At 38.8% G+C, this 19,361-nt stretch overlaps 1 protein-coding gene across 8 annotated transcripts in view; it reads right to left on the bottom strand.

Moving 5' to 3' along the window:
• Positions 1–19,361, bottom strand: part of ubr4 (ubiquitin protein ligase E3 component n-recognin 4) — a 202,298-nt gene that overhangs the window by 7,092 nt on the left and 175,845 nt on the right. For all 8 annotated transcript variants that reach the window (XM_087980458.1, XM_043675848.2, XM_087980459.1 and 5 more), the window contains 6 exons: positions 13,813–13,920; positions 13,342–13,461; positions 9,526–9,716; positions 9,002–9,175; positions 8,684–8,783; positions 2,111–2,329 (listed from right to left, as the gene is read on the bottom strand). In XM_087980458.1, coding sequence (XP_087836584.1) covers positions 2,111–2,329; positions 8,684–8,783; positions 9,002–9,175; positions 9,526–9,716; positions 13,342–13,461; positions 13,813–13,920 — 912 coding nt within the window. The remainder of the gene's footprint in view (positions 1–2,110; positions 2,330–8,683; positions 8,784–9,001; positions 9,176–9,525; positions 9,717–13,341; positions 13,462–13,812; positions 13,921–19,361) is intronic.

Below are 19,361 nucleotides of genomic sequence, written 5' to 3'. Positions count from 1 at the left end.
CCTGGAGAGAGTTGCTGAATAGAGACCTTGGAGTCCATGTTCATAGCTCCTTGAAAGTAGAGTCACAGGTAGAAAGGATAGTGAAGGTGTTTGGTCAGAGTATGGAGTACAGAAGTTGGGAGGACATGTTGCGGCTGTACAGGACATTGGTTAGACCACTGTTGGAATATTGCATGCAATTCTGGTGTCCTTCCTATTGGAAAGATCTTGTGAAACTTGAAAGGGTTCAGAAAAGATGTACAAGGATGTTGCCAGGGTTGGAGGATTTGAGCTATAGGGAGAGGCTGAACAGCTGGGGCTGTTTTCCCTGGAGCGTCAGAGGCTGAGGGTTGGCCTTACAGAGATTTACAAAATTATGAGGGGCATGGATAGGGTAAATAGGCAGTCTTTTCCCTGGAATCGGGGAGTCCAGAACTAGAGGGCATAGGTTTAGGGAGAGAGGGGAAAGATATAAAAGAGACCTAAGTGGCAACCTTTTCACACAGAGGGTGGTACAGGTATGGAATGAGCTGCCAGAGGAAGTGGTGGAGGCTTGCAACATTTAAGAGGCATTTGGATGGGTATATGAATAGGATGGGTTTGAAGGGATATGGGCCGGATGCTGGCAGGTGGGACAAGATTGGTTTGGGTTTTCTGGTCGGCATGGATGAGTTGGACTGAAGGGTCTGGATCCATGCTGTATATCTCTATGGCTAAATGTACACTGAAAGAATTCACGTCACGCGAGAGGTTAGCAGACACTGATCATACCAGCTGTAAGACCAGGTTCAACACAACTCTGAAGATGCTAAATGATGTCATTAGTGTAGCAACACATGGGCTGTAATACTTGCAAGTCTAGAAACTAAGTGGGGAATCCAATAATTGTCTGTTGTATAAATATCAGCAATATGCATGAATACAGACAAAAGGTTAAGTTGAGAACATGTATGATTGCTAGTGTTATGAGATCCATCTATTTGTTCATCTAGCAATCTACTAATTTCAAGTTATACCAATGCCAAAGGAGGAAGCTCACAGTTTGTTCAAAGTATTCAGCTCACAGACCACAAATATTTCAAACTGTAATAACCCAACATGTACTAAAAGTTTTAGAAATGTTAGCTAAACAGAGAGTGAACATCACGTATGGCAGGACAACTCCAAGGATAGAGAGTGAAACAGGGGAAGGCAAAGCGGAGGCCCGAGAAGTGTTTGAGTGTGTTGGAGCATGAACTCCATAATGTACATGTATCCAGTTTAGTTACTGCATGGCAAGGGAAATTTTGGATTCAATGTAATTGGAAGCAACCAAAATAGATTTCAGAAAACAGGATGTGTTTGGCAAAGCCGAATGAATGTTTTAACTAGGTGGCAGACACAGATTGGGAAACGCACTCAGTGTGATGTTCAGGGTTTTCAAAGAGCTGTTTTCAAAGACCATGTACCAGATAGGACCAAAAGAACTTGCAATTGTACAGCACTTTTTTGACTTCAAGATGTCCTAAAGCACTTAACAGCTAATTTATTGTTTTTAACTATGTGGGAAAATCAGTACTGAGCAATAAATACTGGCCAGAATACCAGAACTCTTCAAAGGTATCTCAAATAATGCCCTTAACAAAACATCCAAAATGTCAGAATGGATCTTGGTTTAATATTTTTATTGAAAAATAGCACCTGCAACAGTGCACTGAGTTGTCAGTATTAACTGCATTTAGGTTCCATATTGAATCCAAAAACGATAGGAAACTATAAATGAATTCTGATAGGTTGACAAAAATCAGAAAAATGCAGCAGTTGGAGTTAAGTGTCAGTAAATGGAGTATTGTGCTCATTTTTTTATGAAGACGTCAATAGAATACATTTACTCAAAGTATTTGTGAAGATTTGCAACCAACATTAATGACTGAAACAGAGACCATGTCAAAAACTTAAATACAGTTTAGAAAGACAAGTAAAATCAAGGGAAGTTAAATGGAAACAGAGTGGGTAAAAGGGATTGGAACTAGAAATACAGTGCAATCACAAGATGGAAACAGGCCATCTTGATATTTACTTAAGCTGTAGTCCCAACCAACATGTTCATCCGACTTTCATGAACTTTATTTTCAATACATTCGATGTTTACCGTCATTCCAAGAGTGCCCAATGCTTTTTGCCGCATAGCCATTGCCATCCGTTTCTTTTCTGCTCGTGTCTCCTTTCGGGCTGCTTCAATTTTCCTGTTGACTTCTAGGTGTTCTCGTAATGCCTCCAGTAAGTTTTCTGCAAGTGTACCAATGCCTTCATCACTGGAAACCTGCTCCAGTTTATGTAGGTTTGTGATGGAATCTGTTCCAATTAACATCTGATAATTAAACGTACAAAGGAAAAATTACTCTAAGATGCTACCAGGCATTGTAACAGCCTAGGCTCCAGTGTTTGCAATAAACAGATGCTAATATTAACATAACAGACCTGAAATTTTTTTCATTAATTAGGCATCTTCACCTATTACCCAGCATTTTCTAAGAAGTTACAGTAATCATTTACAGCTACACTACCAGCTGGAATTTCACTCTTTTCATGTGGAGATCACCCTGAGGAATTTTCATCTCTCAATCCTTATAGGGACCATTCATTCAGCTTTCCAACTAAACGCGTACTGTGTGAAGCACATCTGAAATGGGTTAGTGTTGTGAATATGGTAGTGGGAGAGTTTATGGGGTTCTTGTGATGCAGTAAAAGTGTCTCTACCTCTGAACTCAGAGAATCAGGTTCAAGTGCCATCTGCTCTGAAGGTTTGTTAGAACATGCCTGATAGGCTGGTCAAAAAAAATCTCATGGAACAGTTAAGATATACAATGGACAGTAATATGTCAACACATTCTGGGGAGTTAGTATGTTTCAGAATTAACCTTTTGTTATACTTAGCAGCTCACGAAATATCTCATTCACTTTCTAGGACTCGAAGCTCTAGGATTTCTCAAATTTCTTCATCTGATACTGAGACTATCCTTGGAACTATTTCCTTGCTTTCGGGACTCATATTTCCAGTGTAACCAGAATGAAATGCAGTATTCAAATTGAGATTTGACCAGTAAACCGCATAACTTCACTTTGGGATATCTGACTTCTGGTCTACTCTATATCATAATGGACACAGAGTTCATAGTCCTAGTTTGGTAATGTAGATGTTCAATTCAAATCTAACCTGGGAGTTATGACAACATGATCCATAAATCTGTTCTAAAACGTATAGTTAACATTTTCATACATCACATTCTATTTCCCAGATCTTTGCCACTGATTTGATCAATTGTTTTCATTTTGTAGCTTCAGTCCTCTTTACAGTTTATTTTCCTACTTTGTGTCATCAACAAATTTGGGAATCAGAAATAATGTTTCTCATCGCAATCATTTATCTAAAATTGAAAACAATCGAGGTCTGAGCACTGATCAATGTAGCACACCACTCTTTACATTTTGCCAATGTGAAAAGGCCCATTAATGCCTCTCTGCTTGCGAGCCAGCCAATATGCTATGCCTACATCACAAAAACAAAGAACAGTGCTGCACAGGAAGAGGTCCTTTGGCTCACCATGACTTCACTGACACATGATTAAAAATCACACAACACCAGGTTATAGTCCAACAGGTTTAATTGGAAGCACACTAGCTTTCGGAGCGTCGCTCCTTCATCAGGTGGTAGTGGAGGGCTCAATCTTAACACACAGAATTTATAGCAAAAATTTACAGTGTGATGTAACTGAAATTATACATTGAAAAATTGATTGTCTGTTAAGCCTTTCATCTGTGAGAATACAGTGATAGTTTCACTTCTTTCATGTGTAAATCACAAAACCTTTTTTTAATAAGTTGCATTGTCAGGTTAGCTTTTAACAATGGTGATAGCAAGACAATATGTTGAAGGTGTTAGCTCCCTGTGTTCTCTGTCTATGCCATGATGTTTAGATTGATTCTAATCTTAAAAAGTGAGATAAGTACATTTTTCCATGTGTACTTGACTCTTAACTATTCATATGAAGGTATAAATTAGGAGCAGGAATAAGCCATTCAGCCCCCAAGTTCACTCTGATTGTGGCTTCAACTTCACATTACTATCCACTCCTTTTACACTCTGGCTCCCTTGTTAGTCAAAGATCTATCCATTCCTGCTTTAAAAATGCACAACAATCTTGCCTTCACAGGTTAGAAAAGGAAGCTTTACAGATGCACAAGGCTCAAAAAAACCTCCTCACTTGGGTCTTAAATGGGAGATTTTTAAACCGCTTCTCCTAGTTCTAGTCTCTCCCACAAGGGAAAACATCCTTTCAGTCGGTCAGGTCCCCTCAGGGTCCTTTTGTGTTTCACTAAAATCACATGTACAACTTAAAGGGACACAGGCCAAACCTTTCAAACATTTCCACATAACACCCTCATCCCTGCAGTCCTCTATGTGAATCTTTTCTAAACTATTTCTAATACAAGGAGGCTAAAATTTTAAGCAGTATTCCAGATATGGTCTAATAAATGCTCTGCACAACTATTGCAAAACATCCTTGCTTATATATTTCTGTTCCCTTGGAATAAACAACAAAATACAATTAGTCTTTGTATCACTTGCTGTGTCTGCACATTAACTTCTTGCAATTCATACCAGGACATCTTGATCCCTGCACATATCAGATTTCTGCAATTTCTCTCCATATAAGTATACTGCTTTTTGATGTTTCATGCCAAAGTGGACAAGTTTACATGTTCTTATGTATGACTCCTTCTGGTACATTAGTCTATTCACTTAACCTACCTAATTACAGACATCTTATGTCTGACTTTCAGCATACTTTTCTACCTATCTTTATGAAATCATCAAATTTAGAAACTCTACATTGGATCCCATCATCCAAGTGATGGATATAAACTATAAATTTTTGAGGTCCGAATACTGATTGTGGTGGCACTCCACTCATTACGGTATGCTAACTTGAAAATCAACCATTTGGGAGGAGGAAGTGAGGACTGCAGATGCTGGAGATCAGAGCTTAAAAATGTGTTGCTGGAAAAGCGCAGCAGGTCAGGCAGCATCCAAGAAGGAGAATCGACATTTCGTTCCTGAAGAAGGGCTTATGCCCGAAATGTCGATTCTCCTTTTCCTTGGATGCTGCCTGACCTGCTGCGCTTTTTCAATCAACCATTTGTGGCTACATTCTGCTTCCTGCTAGCTACACAAATCCTGTATCCACCCTCAATCATGGGCTCATATTTTATGTCATAACCTTTGATGTGGCTCGTTGCCACTTAGCTTCCAAGTGCAACCACCCATAAATTTCCCTTTATCCACATGAAGAACTTGAATAAATTAGTAAAGCATGGCTTCCCTTCCATAAAACCACATTCACCTCTTCCAGTAGACCCATTAACCACCTCTCAGTACTGATCTATAGTGAAATATTCATCCTGGAGATTTAAGAAAATGAAATGCTATCTGGAATGCCAGATAAAGTGCAATGTTTAGTACAGAAATCTTGATTGGTAAATATCTCTGGTCAATATCTTTGATGTACCCATATTTTCAATCCACTGCAACCTTATTTACTGCTACAATGCTAGAAATTCTCTCACAGCTGCATACTGCTTCCTAACAATGCTAATTTCTAGGTCCCCTTTTGTGCTGCTTTTTAAGTATGGCGATTAAGTTGCTGATTCAAAAGGATTGCTTCATAAAATATTGTTGCAGAAGAACATATAAAGTAGGATTAAGCCATTCAGCCCATGAGCCATTCCCCCATCCAATGAGATAAAAATGTGATCTTCCACTTGAACATCATTCTCCTGCACTATCCTGATCTCCCTCTATGCTGTTATCCTGTTGAAATTGATTGTTCAGAGACTTGATCGTGAGAGATTGCAGCAGAGTTGGGGGAAGGTCAGGGCTGATCAATGTTGGGGGAGGAGAGGCTTTAATAGTAAGGGCTGGTTTTTTTGGGGGGGTTGCACAACGTAATGTGAGAAATTAAATGTTCGAGGGGAAGGGGTACTTTTTTTTTAGCAGCAATCAGATGAAGGAGCATCAGATTACATGGGGGCTGCTGGGGTGTTGCATTTAGATAGGGTTGTGGAAAGCAAGTTTAGAGGATTGTGGCTGATGTCATGGTTAGGAATTCCAAGATAGCAGAAAAGGTCAGGTTGTCTTGGGGGTGGGGAAGGTGTGTTTATATGGTGGTGAGTTCACCATCTTCAGTAGGTTGGTGAGGGTCATTATTTTGCCAAGGCTGGGCCATTGGTCAGGGAAGGATCATCCAACAGGACTGAGTCACCATTTTGTGAAGGTCATTGGAGTGGGGGTGGGGCACTACGCTGTCCATTTTGAGTTGTTTAGTGGCAGAAGACACAGGGTAGTGGTATAAGACTATTTTTATGACTGGAGGCTGGTGTCCAGTGGTGTTTGATTTGGATCAATGCTGGGTCCCTTATTGTTTGTGATATTCATAAATGATGATAGATGAGAATGCAAAAGGGGTAGTGTGAGAAATATGTTTGAGGGTGATACAAAGATTGGTCAGCAGGTTGAGTGAAAATTTAGATATGGACAGGTTGGTCAAGTGGGTATATCAGAGGCAGACAGAATTTAACCCTGAAAAATGTGAGGTGATGCAATTTGGAACAAAGTAACAAGACAAGGGATCTTGGGATGCTTGTCCACAGATCCCTGAAGGTGGTTTGACAGATTAATAGATTAGTTAAGGCAGCATACAGGTCACTTAATTTATCAGTCTAGGCATAAATCATAACAGCAGGGAAATTATATTACAGCTCTACACAATTTTGGTTAGGCCACAATATTGGAAGGAAGTGATTACACTGGAGAGGGTCCAGAAGATCACAAGGAAGTTGCCCAGGATAGAGCATTTCAGCTGTGAAGAGAGGCTGGATAAACTCAGGTTGTTTTCTTTGGAGATAGAGAAGGTTGAGAGGGTACCCGATCGAGATGTATATGATTATGAGGGCATGGACAGGGTGAATGGAAAGCAACTGTTCCCCTAGTTGAAGGGTAAAGAACAAGGAGGCACATATTTAATGTGAAAAGCAAGTGGATTTGTGAGGATATGAGGAAAATTATTTTCGCCCACAGGGTAGTTGGGATCTGGAATGCTCAAGGCAGGCAACCTCAATCTTTAGAAAGTACTTGGACGAGCACTTGAAAAATCATAACATATAAAGACTTTGGGCCGAGTGTAAGTAGCAGTGCATTTTTGACAGTGCAGATTTGATGGGTTAAAGGGCCTCTTTTGCACTGCAGGATTTCATAATTCTTGAACATACTTCATGACTGAGCTTGATTCTTGCATTTTTTACATCTCAAGAAAATATACCACCCAATGCACATATTCTTTCTTCATAGGATTATCCCTCCATACTGGGAATTAGTTTGGTGAACGCTCATTTCACGTCCTTTAAGGTCATGTTTCCACAGGTCAGGAGACCAAATTGCACACAACGCTCCACAAACATTTTCTGAGGTTCTATACAATTGCAGGAAAATATGTTTACTCCTCTATTTCAATGTCCTTGTATTAAAAGTTAACATACCATTTGCCTTAATTACTTGCTGTACTAACATGTTCATCTTCAATGACTCATGAAAAAGTACATGCAAGATCCTCAAAAGTTCAACCTCCCAGCTGCTCACCTTTTAATACTCTGCATTTATTTTTTTCTAAAGTGCATAAACTTACATTTCTCTACACTGTATTCCACTGAACAATTTTTGCCCACTTACTTAGCTTCTCCAGACCCCTTGTACCATCTTTGTCTCCTCTTTAAGTGTCACTTCCACCTAGTCTTGTGTCAAATGCAGCTATGAAATATTACATTTAATGCCAAACCCAAGTCCTTGAGCAGAACTGTGAATAGCTGGGACCCAAGCACCAATCCTTGCAGTATGTCAATATTCAGAAACAAGCAAAGGTCATGTTTGAAAAAAAAACTTAGTTCGCGCATTCAATCTGTTAGTTCCACAATCAGCTTGAGTTGGCAGGAGGTGATCAAGGTCATTTGATCTAGACTTGAGCAGGCAAGTAGAGGACATTAGGCTCACTCTACTGCTACTCCCTCTCTCCAGCAATTTACTTTATTGCACTTGTGCTCATTCTTTGAGGGCTATACTACAAAGTTGCCTACCACAGACAAACCACTTGTTGAAACTGAGCCAGTGTTTCCCAAACAATTTTCTGGTGTGACTCAATTTTAATGCTTCAGACTTGTATGGTCTTGCTGAGTATTTGGGTGAGGTACAACAGTTGTTGACTTGGGGGCATGGAGCACTTTCAGTTGTTGAGTGGAGTTTGGTAGGTAGTTTCAGCTGTTATAACAGAGATGAAAGGAATTGAGCGTTCTCCCCATTCCCACTCTCTTCACCAAACCTCATCTCTCCTCTTTTTGCTGTAATTCTATCTGACCCAACCTTAACCACACTTTGTGTATCCACTGCAACCCTGAAAACTTTCTCTGGCGATCCCATGGAGTGCCATGACCCACAGTTTGGAACGGTCGAGTGAGATCCTGTTACTGAGTTCAAGTTTTCCACAAAAATAATTGTCTGCTCTGCTTTCCAATAATGAAGTGTAGCAAACTAGGAGAACAGGAAATGTACAAAGGCTAGGAAAGGTAATGAGAGAGATTGAAAAATAAATAAAGAAAGAGAGAAGACAAAACTAACTTGTGTAGGAGGGTGCTGCATAGCCAGTCCACGCAGTAGGCGGAGAATAAAAGGAAGAGCTGGTTTTGATAAGAACTTCTTCCACACATCTGCATCAAGGCTGTAAGCAGTAAAAACATCAATGTTAAAACCAATCACCAATACAGTCATCAGTAACAGTGTGGGGTTCCAAATTACACATTTCTACAACTTTGGTTTTCTCCTTTCTTGGTATGTACAAAGCCTCACAGCTACCCTCTCATTAACATTTATTTACCCAAATAATTTCCTGCTAAAGAAACAAAATTAAATATTTAGCACTAGCCAAATGAATCTCACTTCTTGGCACTTGGGATGTGTTTCCGGATGTATTCTAAAGCATTCTGGGTTATTCCCTTCTGCAGGATAAGTTCCTTTAGCTGATGTCCATTGCTGTTGTTTTTGATTCCTGCAGCAATTTTACAGAAACAATCCAAGAAAACCTTGTCATCGGTGTTATGTTCTTCATCATATCTAAGAACAGAACAACAGAGATAAGAAAGGATTAGAAAGGTCATGAGTACAATAGCACGATGAAAAATTGGGGAAGTGAGGGAAAGCAAGACCATGTTGGATGCTATAAGCTTTTAGATGAATCTTTAAACCATACATTTAAATTTAAAAATGTCAATACTAACATGGTTTCTTCAGAAATGAAGATGCATTGCGAAGTTGTATTGATTAGACAAGTTAATGTTACCTCACCCCTTAAAATTTCAAACCAACTCTGAAGTTTTTAGCTGTATGAAAGTAATTCTGAGTGTGTTGGGCTCCAGAATGATCACATGCACATCATCAATCACAAGTCAGCAAATGTTTCTTACTTGTCAAAATTACAGTAGGGTTTGAATCGATCAACAAGAATCTGCATTTTCTCCAGTTCCCCGAAGGACAGGTATGGGATAATACGTAACAAACCCTGGAGAACACTGGGATTGGAACGGACAAATGTCGAATTAATCTGGTCCAACAGCATCACCAGCTGATCTTTGTCTCCTGTCAGCAGCAAGTTACCCTGGTGGCAAGAGATAGATTTAGTGATAGACTTCTGTAACTAGGGAGAGAATACAGTAGTCAGCTCTAAGGATATACATCGATAAAAGCAAAGAAACGTTTCTATGTCCTATGCATTGCGTTCCTGAACAGCCAGGATCATGAACTTGGAACTCAGATGGTTGAGTAAATTCTGTACAAAATCTTTTACCTCACTTTCTCAGGAGTTTACCTTGGTCCATTCTTCTTCACTGGTTATGCTCTGCCCTTACATAAGACCATCTGGTAGCACAGCATAATGTGCTACATGAATGCAGATGCCTCTCTGTTCTAACCTTTCCAGCTTCTTCCCTGTTTGCCAGAACTATTACTGAACTGTTCTCGTGGCATTCTTACTGTCCCTGAACTTATTGCCCAATGACCCTCAATGTCATCAAAAATCCAATGCTTTACTGTGACCCAAAGAATTGACAAGATCTTAGTTTGCACCTGTGTAGACTTGCATGATCGCACCTGACATCTCTTAAGTAACTACCTTCCGATCTATATTTCTATTCAAATCCTATGATTCTTTGTTCGTTGCTTTCCCATCCTTTTCAGTCAAACAATGCTGACTGCTTTTTGAAAATATGCCTTACGACCTTTCAATACTCCTCTGATTACCTCCTCTCTTCCTTTGTTCAAAAGCTTCCAGAGACACTTTTCATCAATGAAAGCTAAAATTATGATTTGAGAAGTACTTTAAAAAACACGAAATCTTTTTCTCTTCATTGTTGCTTCTTGTGTTTAACTTTTGCCTTATTCTTTGCATACTAACGGCTCAGAGGACAAGTACACTATGGGTTCTGGTTGTAGGCCATAACAGAGCTCAAATGCTTGAATTATTTGTTTTTAATTTTATCACTTTTCTGCCTAACCTAAAATAAATGCATCAACAATCATTGGAACACATACCTAATGGAATTAGCACTGTTCCTCAAATCATGGTTACTGGATCATATTTCGATCATTAAGGTCAAAATGGGGCTGCTTGCAGATGTCTTCACAATTCTATAGATAGTGAAGCATTCCAAGCCCAAACTCAACAAGACGTAGGTGATGAATAACATTGCCCATGCAAGCATCAGGAAATGATCAGTGCTAACAAGGGTTTATCCTTTTGACATTGAATTTCAAACTTACTCAACATCAACAGCCCAGGTTCCAGAAATTCAATTGAAACTTCTATAAGAACTCTTAGGAGTTGGGTACTCTGTGGTGAGTGACTTACCCTCCAAGTCCCTAACTTCTCTCCAATATCTACTGGTGTCAAGTCAGGACTATCCCATTTTCTGGGACAACTACAGCTCTGCCAGCACTCAAGCAGCTCAAGAACACCCAGAACAAAGAAATCAGCCCACCTACCTCTGGTGCACAATGGTTGTGATGGGTAATACCCGCAGGATACATTGCAATAACTCACCTAAGGTTTGCTGGAAAAAGACACATTTTGTCAAAGTTTTTCATTTAGCACTCATGAGACCAATTTGCAAAAGCTACCAAATTAAAAGGAAAACAACATTCATATATGGGAGCTGAGTCCCATATATGACAAGTGCGCTCTGATAGGTAGAGGTATGGCCACGAAGAATGCATCTGATAATCATGACTAAACAAAGCAGGTTGTCCTGAGAATGGCTGTCACCTATTCGGATGAGTTGGAACAAGTATAGTGTGGGCACTTGTTTTTGTCTTCAAAGGGCAGGGCTCTGTGTAAAAATCTATGTAGCTATGTATTAATGTAAATGTATGAACTACATTTAATGCTTTTTTGGGGTTGGGGTGTGTGTGTGTGTGTGTGTGTGCAGGCGGTTGCGTTTTCAAACATGCACAATTGAGTAGGGCCAGTAACTTGCTTGTAATGAGCAGCCAAAGGGATATATAGTGTTTGATACGATCCACCATCTTTGAGAAGTACTGCCTAGACACCTGGCATGACACAGGTACTGAAATTCACAGACTACATTACTCACGTATGTGTTAGGCAGAGTGTCTGCTTGCTTTGGCAGCAACATGCTATTAGGGAACACTGTTCATGTTGCTACTGCATAGCAGTAGTAGCTTCATCTGCTGCTCAAGCATTTGAGACACATTACCCTTGGGTACTGATGGAGACTGGGTGCTTTCCAGGACTAAAAGTGACGTCCTTACAGCTATTCATGCATTTGCACAATATATAGCAAGAAACTATCAGAATAATCTTAAGCTTTACATACTACAACTATGCAATAACATGAATGATGTTTACCATTAACATGTTACTGGGACCGAGCCAAAAGGACCTTCTGTCCATCACAAAAATAAGTAATGTAGTCAACGAATTTCAGTGCAGGTGTGATGGGGTGAGTAGGTCATATGTTCCAAAGACAAGCAGCTCACATCAAATAGCATCTCCTTTCACTGTTCACAACAGAAAGGTTCTGATCCTGTTCAACTACCCCCCAACTCAAAAACTTACAACATAGTATCTCTTCTCTGGCTTGATTTGGAGGGCAATTCTTTAGCTAATCAGAGTTAAAAACCACACATCACCAGGTTATAGTCCAACAGGTTCATTTGGAAGCACTAGCTTTCAAAGTGTTGCTCCTTCATCAGCAGTGCTCCAAAAGCTAGTGCTCCCAAAGAAACCTGTTGGACCATAACCTGGTGTTGTGAGATTGTTAAATTGTGAGATTGTTAACTTGGTCCACTCCAGTACAACACTGGCTCCTCCATATCTTAGCTAATCAGAACCAACCTGTATTGTTTAAAATTCGTATGACGTTTGGCAGTGAATTCTCAGTCATCATTAACTGGTGAAATGCCCATGGTAACAATTACAGTTCACTTGCCAGCCAATCATCATTTTCCTTTTACTTTGGTATTTCTTGCAAATTGTCCTTATGACTGCAAGATGAAAAGCTTAATCAAAATGTCATTTTACATGCAAGTTCAGTGCTACCAGATGTCTATTTGTCAAAGTTCCTTTAATTGCCTTCATTACCCAGAAGGATAATCAGAACATAATCAACTCCAATTAACCCCCCCAATCACTGAGCATTCTGATTTGGACCTGTATTACCGCAATCATATCTCATTTTGTTGTACTTATTCAAAATTAAGGCAATCCCTACTTCACCACACTACAGGACCATCTTCATGAACGAGATTACACAAAATCAAGAAGGTGGTTTAACTTGCCAAGATGAGTGATGGTCAATACCAGCTTTGCCAGAGTCCATACTCAAAGAATGAATAAAAATGTATTAAGCCTTTCCAGTGAATGTCCATACAATAGTCTAGTAAAATTCACATTGCACATGTATGAGGGGAATGGGAGGAAATAATAGCCAAACCCACTGCACTCATCAACATGGCTCGCTGGAAAGCACTCCTCCTTTATTTTTACTAAGGGTACCAATGCCAATGCTAATTGCAATAACATTTCAGAGACCTGTGCTGGACACAGCTTTTCTTTGCTGGCTGCTCAAAGTTGCAAAAATATTTTTTGTAAGATTTCATTTTCTCTAGGTGCTGATTCCCAAAGAAGGTGATTGTCACTAGCTCCATTCCCAAAATTCCACTTACAGAAAAATCGTTGGATCTTGAGAATTTAGTACAATACTCACTCTGTCCTCAGTCAGTGGTTCTGCGTTTGCTTCATCTAGAATTATCTCCATGATGCTGAGCACTTGCTCAGCAATTGTTGCACCACCACTGTCTTTACTCTCCTGTTCTGCCAGCAGTGCCTAAAATACAAACAATGCCTTAGTAAGAGCAAACTAACACAATTGACTTCAGAAAATACCGTATTTGCTGACTTATTTCTTATATGACTTTTAATCCAAATAATTATGTTCTTGTACAAACTGTTCAATATTGGTGTTCATTAACTGACCATATTTCATAAGTTTGAATAAAAGGAACTTCAAACTCCATAATTTATAGCCTTCTATAAAGAAGGCTATCAATAGACTGACCAACTCAGCAGCAAGCTGCTGGACTTAGGCAGCACATCACCAAACATTTCCACTTGTTCCGGGGCATTTCTGATGAACATCGTTGAGTTACAATAATTCCATTTAAGGTCGAGAACTCACTAGGTTCAGTGTCCCCAGCATTACATTCAGAGGGTTCATCTCTGGTTTAATCAATTGTTGTCGATTCACCTTCACCTTTACACAGTAACTGAACAGCTTCAGAAGCACCTATAGAGAATAGGAAAACAATCTCAGTCACACCTAACTATTATGAAACATTTAACTTGGCACTAAAACTGATAAGCTTAGAGTCACAATTCAAGTGATCCAGCAAATACTGTACAAATTATCAAAAATAACTTACACAGTCTTTTTCAAAATTATACTATGAATATTGTGGTGCCTGGATCCATTCTTAGGAAGTCACAAAATAGTAGCCACGTTTGGTACTTTGATGAACTGCTCACACCTCAACCTCTCAAAATCTCTCCACTTTCTGCAGGACTAAAGTCAGCAGTGTGACAGGATACGTAGCACCAATCTGGTAAGGTACTTCGTACCAACGTTTAATCATTCATGTACTCCACTCTTTCCTTTCCTCACCATTCCTGTTCTTCATTCTGTATTAACTTATAAACTGGGATACGGTGCAGTCACAATATTCAATATTATAATTGACTACAAAGCCCTCACTTAATTTGGGCCAGTCTCTAAAACCAATACCTGCACCTTATATTTGGCATGTGGTACTTATTATCTAAATGGTATACGTATTACATCAACTTACTAAGATTACTTCAAAACCTTGCTACCTCCATGAAAGAGAAAAGCAGGGATATCATGGGACTATCATGTTTCTTCGAGTAACACATCATTCAGAGTGTCAAAACATTGTAGGCAAAATCTTTAGCATATCCGAAGTCCCAAATTAAATATAATTGATCAATTAAAGTCATTACTAACTCTACAATAAGGAAATTCCAGTCTTCCTTGATAAAAATAGTCAAATAACAGCTGACTAGGTGAAACTTGAATGATAAAGATAAATTCAGATCCCAGATAGGGATAATTAGCAATTAACAGAATAATTATTTAATACCTCAATTCATACAAGAGGTTAGGTGCTATGTCCCCAGTGTCTTACACATCAAAATCAATTCAATATTTTGAATCAACATAGGCCAAAATCTCTTGTTTATTGTGAAATGTGGGAAGATGTGTTATAATAACATGACAGTAAATGCTTTAGTAGAAAACTTGGATAGACACTTTCATTTGATATTAACTTTCTATTTAGTCCTTCAGTCAGAGTAATTATCAGGTTATAAAGGGAGATTTAACACCCTATGAGGTGAAAGTCTCACAGAATGGTATATATTTGTAAATAGTTAGTCAGTATGGTGCCTCCAGCCCAGAATGCAATCACAAAGAATATTATAGAACAGGAGTGTTCTAGTCACTGAGACTGGGGCAGGTGCTTCCTCAAAAGGATAGTAACTATACAATAGCATTGTTTAGAGTGTTCCAGTGTTTTTGGTGCAAGTTAAAAGCAGTCCTTGATTGGTCAAAATGCTCAGCAAAGCATAAATGTTACCACAGTTTCCGTGAAAATAATGCTTAAATCTAGATGATCAATTTACACCAGTTAGAAGCAACATACCAGAATTTGCCGTGACAATGAGGCTATTTAATGTTTATAAGGCACAGATCCCACCCAAAGCAAATGTAACCTTACGCTTAACTGACAAGACAGTCTACAGATATGGCCATAAATGATTTAAAATGACTAGTAAATTATCTTCCAAAGTAACACACAAGAATAGCCTGGTGCTTTTCTGTTTTTGAACTCAAGAAAGGGGAAGAGGTTAAGATCTTATTAATGTCAGGAGGTTTCTCAAAACCTAGGACTAAACAGGATTAAATCTAGGATTTAACAGTCAGATACTAAGAACTGTAAGAACAAAGCAACATGCAACTTCTGCAAGAACATACAAGACCTACTGAGAAGACAATGCCCGAGATACAGGACTTCAATCCCCTGACAGTCCCATCACAATCTATTCTCATGTCCCATCACACATGGTATGAAAAGAAAATGCTACACATGCAGTACTTTGGTTCTCTGACATCAAAATTAGGTGTAAGTGCCTGACACATAATTCACCAGAGATAACTGCCACTCATATGATCATTGAAATAATACAAATGCACCACTATCATTAGCTTTCAGCATTAAGGAACCATTCTCTCTGCAACATTCCAATCCTCTGGTCCATCACTTCAACATTTACTCCTCATCAGAAAGTGCAAAACCTGGCATCTCACTTCCAACCTTCCCACTGTCCAGAGACTCAAACACTCGTACATGAAGAAGTGATTTGTTTACACTCTTTCCATCTTGACACCCTGTTTGCCTGTTTGTGATATTGTAGTCTTTATGCTGAGGAAACCAAAGGCAGATTAAGTGAGTAATTTGCTGAACACTGCCATTCAGCAAGCACACATGACCTTGACAGCTTTCATGATTACTTACCGCTTGAATTTTCTCTCTTAGCTTGCCTCTTGCACTGTCCGACAGAAGTTGAAGAACAACACCTCATCTTTCAATTAGGTAGTTGGCAGACTTCTGGCCTCAATACTGAGTCAATATCCAATCTCTGGGGTAATAGGTGATGGCAATGATTCTGCTGAAACATTTTTGCCTCCTCAATTCTTTCTTTATTTCTTTACTAGTCCCATTAAAATTTCTTTGTGCCTTGAATCCTCTCTAATCACTCCTGTCTTCCACTCTTTTATCAGAAAAAGAATGGTGGGGCTACGACTTGTGCTTGGTTACAAATTAATCTTTAAGTTTCTACATTTCTGATCAAAAGTCATAAATTTGAGAATTTAACAGCTTAGCTCTTCACCAATGCTGACTGGTCCACTGAAGTGTATTTTTCAAAAATCAGATTTCTGACATCCACAGTAGTTTCCCTCTAGAAATAATCTGGATTGGATTAGTTGCATCTGTTTGTGGAGACTTAGAATGATAAAGTATAATGAACTTAAGCAAACCTGCAGCTAACTCTTCTCCCCACCCCCACCAACCCCCAACTTTAACATAGCACAGGAGGCAGCAATTTGGCTTTTTGGATCTCTGTGGACTTCCTGAAAAAACTGATTATTCCTATTCTGTTGCTCTCTCTCCCTAGCACTGTTAATTTCCCTTCAACCATTTGCCACGTTACCCTTTCAAGGTTAGTACAACTGCATTCACCATCCTTTCAGATGATACATTCACAATCATAAATGTCTCATTTTGTTACAAAAAAAATCTTGCCTTTGGTTTTGCCAAATATCTTAAATTTGCACACTATGGTTACCAACCTAGAACTCTCAAAATTATGACACAGAAAGAGGCCATTTGGCCCACTACATCTCATTGGCTCTCCTGCCTTCTCCCCATAACACTGCTCATCATTTCTTTTCAAATTACCATCTAATTATCTTTTGAATACCTCAATAGAACCTTCCTCCATCACTCTCTTAGATAGTTCATTCCAGATCCTAACCACTTGCTGCATGAAAAAGTTTTTCTTCATATCACTACTGCTTCTTTTATTCATTATTTAAAATCTGAGCTACCTCATTCGCGATCCTTTCACAAAAGGGAACATTTGATACTTTGCATCAGTCTTCAAAATAGAAGACTTTAATAGCATTCCAAAAAGAAACACAAATAATCCAGGGTCAAAGGGAGGAAAGGAAATGCATACCACAACTAATGATAGAGAATAAGTACGAAGGAAACTAATGTGGCCAAAGGCCAATATATTCTCTAAACCTGATGAGATGCAGCCTGGACTTTTAAAAGAATTAGCCACTGAGAGTGAGGAAGTGAATAGTAAACTTCCAAGAATCCTTAGATTCTGGGACAGTTCCAAAAGATCCATCAATATAGCACCCCCATACAAAAAGGGACGATCACAAAAAAATACTATAGACCAGTTAACATAACGCAAGTCATTTGGAAAATGTTAAAGTCTGTTATAAAGGATGCAACAGCAGAGCATTTAGAAATTCATAATATAATCAGAGTCAGCATGTCTCCATGAAGATAAAATCATGCCTAAAAAATTCATTAGAATTCTGAGGTGGTGACTAACAGGATAAATAAAGGGGAACCAATAGATGTAATATCTTTATTTCCAAAAGATATTGAGGCAAGTACCACACACTAGGCCACTTAATAGGACAAGAGCCATGATGTTGGAAGTAGTATATTAGCTTGAATAGAGAATTGGCTAATTAATTAAAGACAGAAAATGTAGGATTCACAGCAGTCTGTAGTGGAGTGCAAGAGGGATCTATGCTGGGGCCACAATTATAAACTGCATTAATGACTTGGATAAGGACAGTGAACATATTATAGCCAAGTTTGGGGATGACAAAAACAGTGGGAAGCAAATTATGAGAATGACAGAGTATACTGAAGGTTATAGACTAGTTAATTAAGTGGGCAAAAACTTGGCAGATGGAATATAAATGTTGGAAAATGTGAGGTTATGCACCTTAGCAAGTGCCAAATGGCCATATCTGCTCCTACAACTTATGGTCGTATTAATTTTATCTGTTTCTGTTGTCTTGTCAAATTTAAATATTGACAGTCTATTTAATGCCACCTTCTCATCAATTTCAAACCCTTTTGGCAACTGAATTTCCTTCTCTTTGACCACACCTGGTTATCACTTGGTAAATACAAACTATGGTAATAGTCCAGGCATGCCCTTGGCCTTCATGTGTAAATCCACATTTTGGCTGATCAGCCCTACTCTTCCTCTTAGCATACTTTTACAATTTACATGGCTAAAGACAACCTCGGGATTCACTTTAATGTTAGTTGCCGATCTCTTTTTGTATTTGCTTTTAGCTTCTCACTTGTTTTTTTATTTAAAACCAATCCTGAAACCTTCTGAATTCAGGCCAGTTCTCAGTTGTATTTTCAATGCAACATCTGTCCTAAATATATATTTTTTCTCTATCATAATTTCTATATATTTTGTCATTTAAACAGCTCTCTAGATTTGTTTGCCCCCACTTTTCCCTTTCAAAGAATATATCTTTATTGTGCCCAAAGCATTTATTTATGAAGATAGCTCATTGTTCAACTGCTTTTTTCCCACCAACCGTTGACTCTAGTTTATTTGACATAAATCCATTCTTGTCCCATTGAAGTTTGCTTTCCCCAATTAGTGTTTCTAATTCTGCATTGTGCCATAAGAAAAGTCTTGCATTAATTACTCTATCAAAAGATTTCATGTTTTTGAGTGCTGTTATTAAATTGCTTCACCTTCTCTGCTCTAAGCAGAACGATTCAACTTTCTTTCCATATGCCCAATGATATTCTTGTAAAATTTCTCTGGACTCTCTGCAAGGATGTGGCACTTATCCTCAATCAGGTTTTAGAATTACACACAACGGCCCAACTGGGAGATAACCAATGACTTAGAAGGTTTACGATAACTTCCTTGCTTTAGTATTCATACACCTTTTATACCCCTTCTGTAATTTTGAACCAGCTTTCTCAACTCTCTTGCCACCTTCAAAGATATGTACACATCTATGCCTCCAGTCCTGTAGTTCCTGCATCTAATAGAAAATCGTGCCATTGATTTCATATCTCCCCT

Source organism: Chiloscyllium plagiosum, unplaced genomic scaffold, assembly GCF_037043375.1.
Source record: "Chiloscyllium plagiosum isolate Xiang-an unplaced genomic scaffold, Cpla_swu_hap1 HiC_scaffold_37, whole genome shotgun sequence".
Classification (NCBI taxonomy): Eukaryota; Metazoa; Chordata; class Chondrichthyes; order Orectolobiformes; family Hemiscylliidae; genus Chiloscyllium; species Chiloscyllium plagiosum.
The sequence above is the reverse complement of the archived record's forward strand: the minus strand, read 5'-3'. Positions and strand labels throughout refer to the sequence as shown.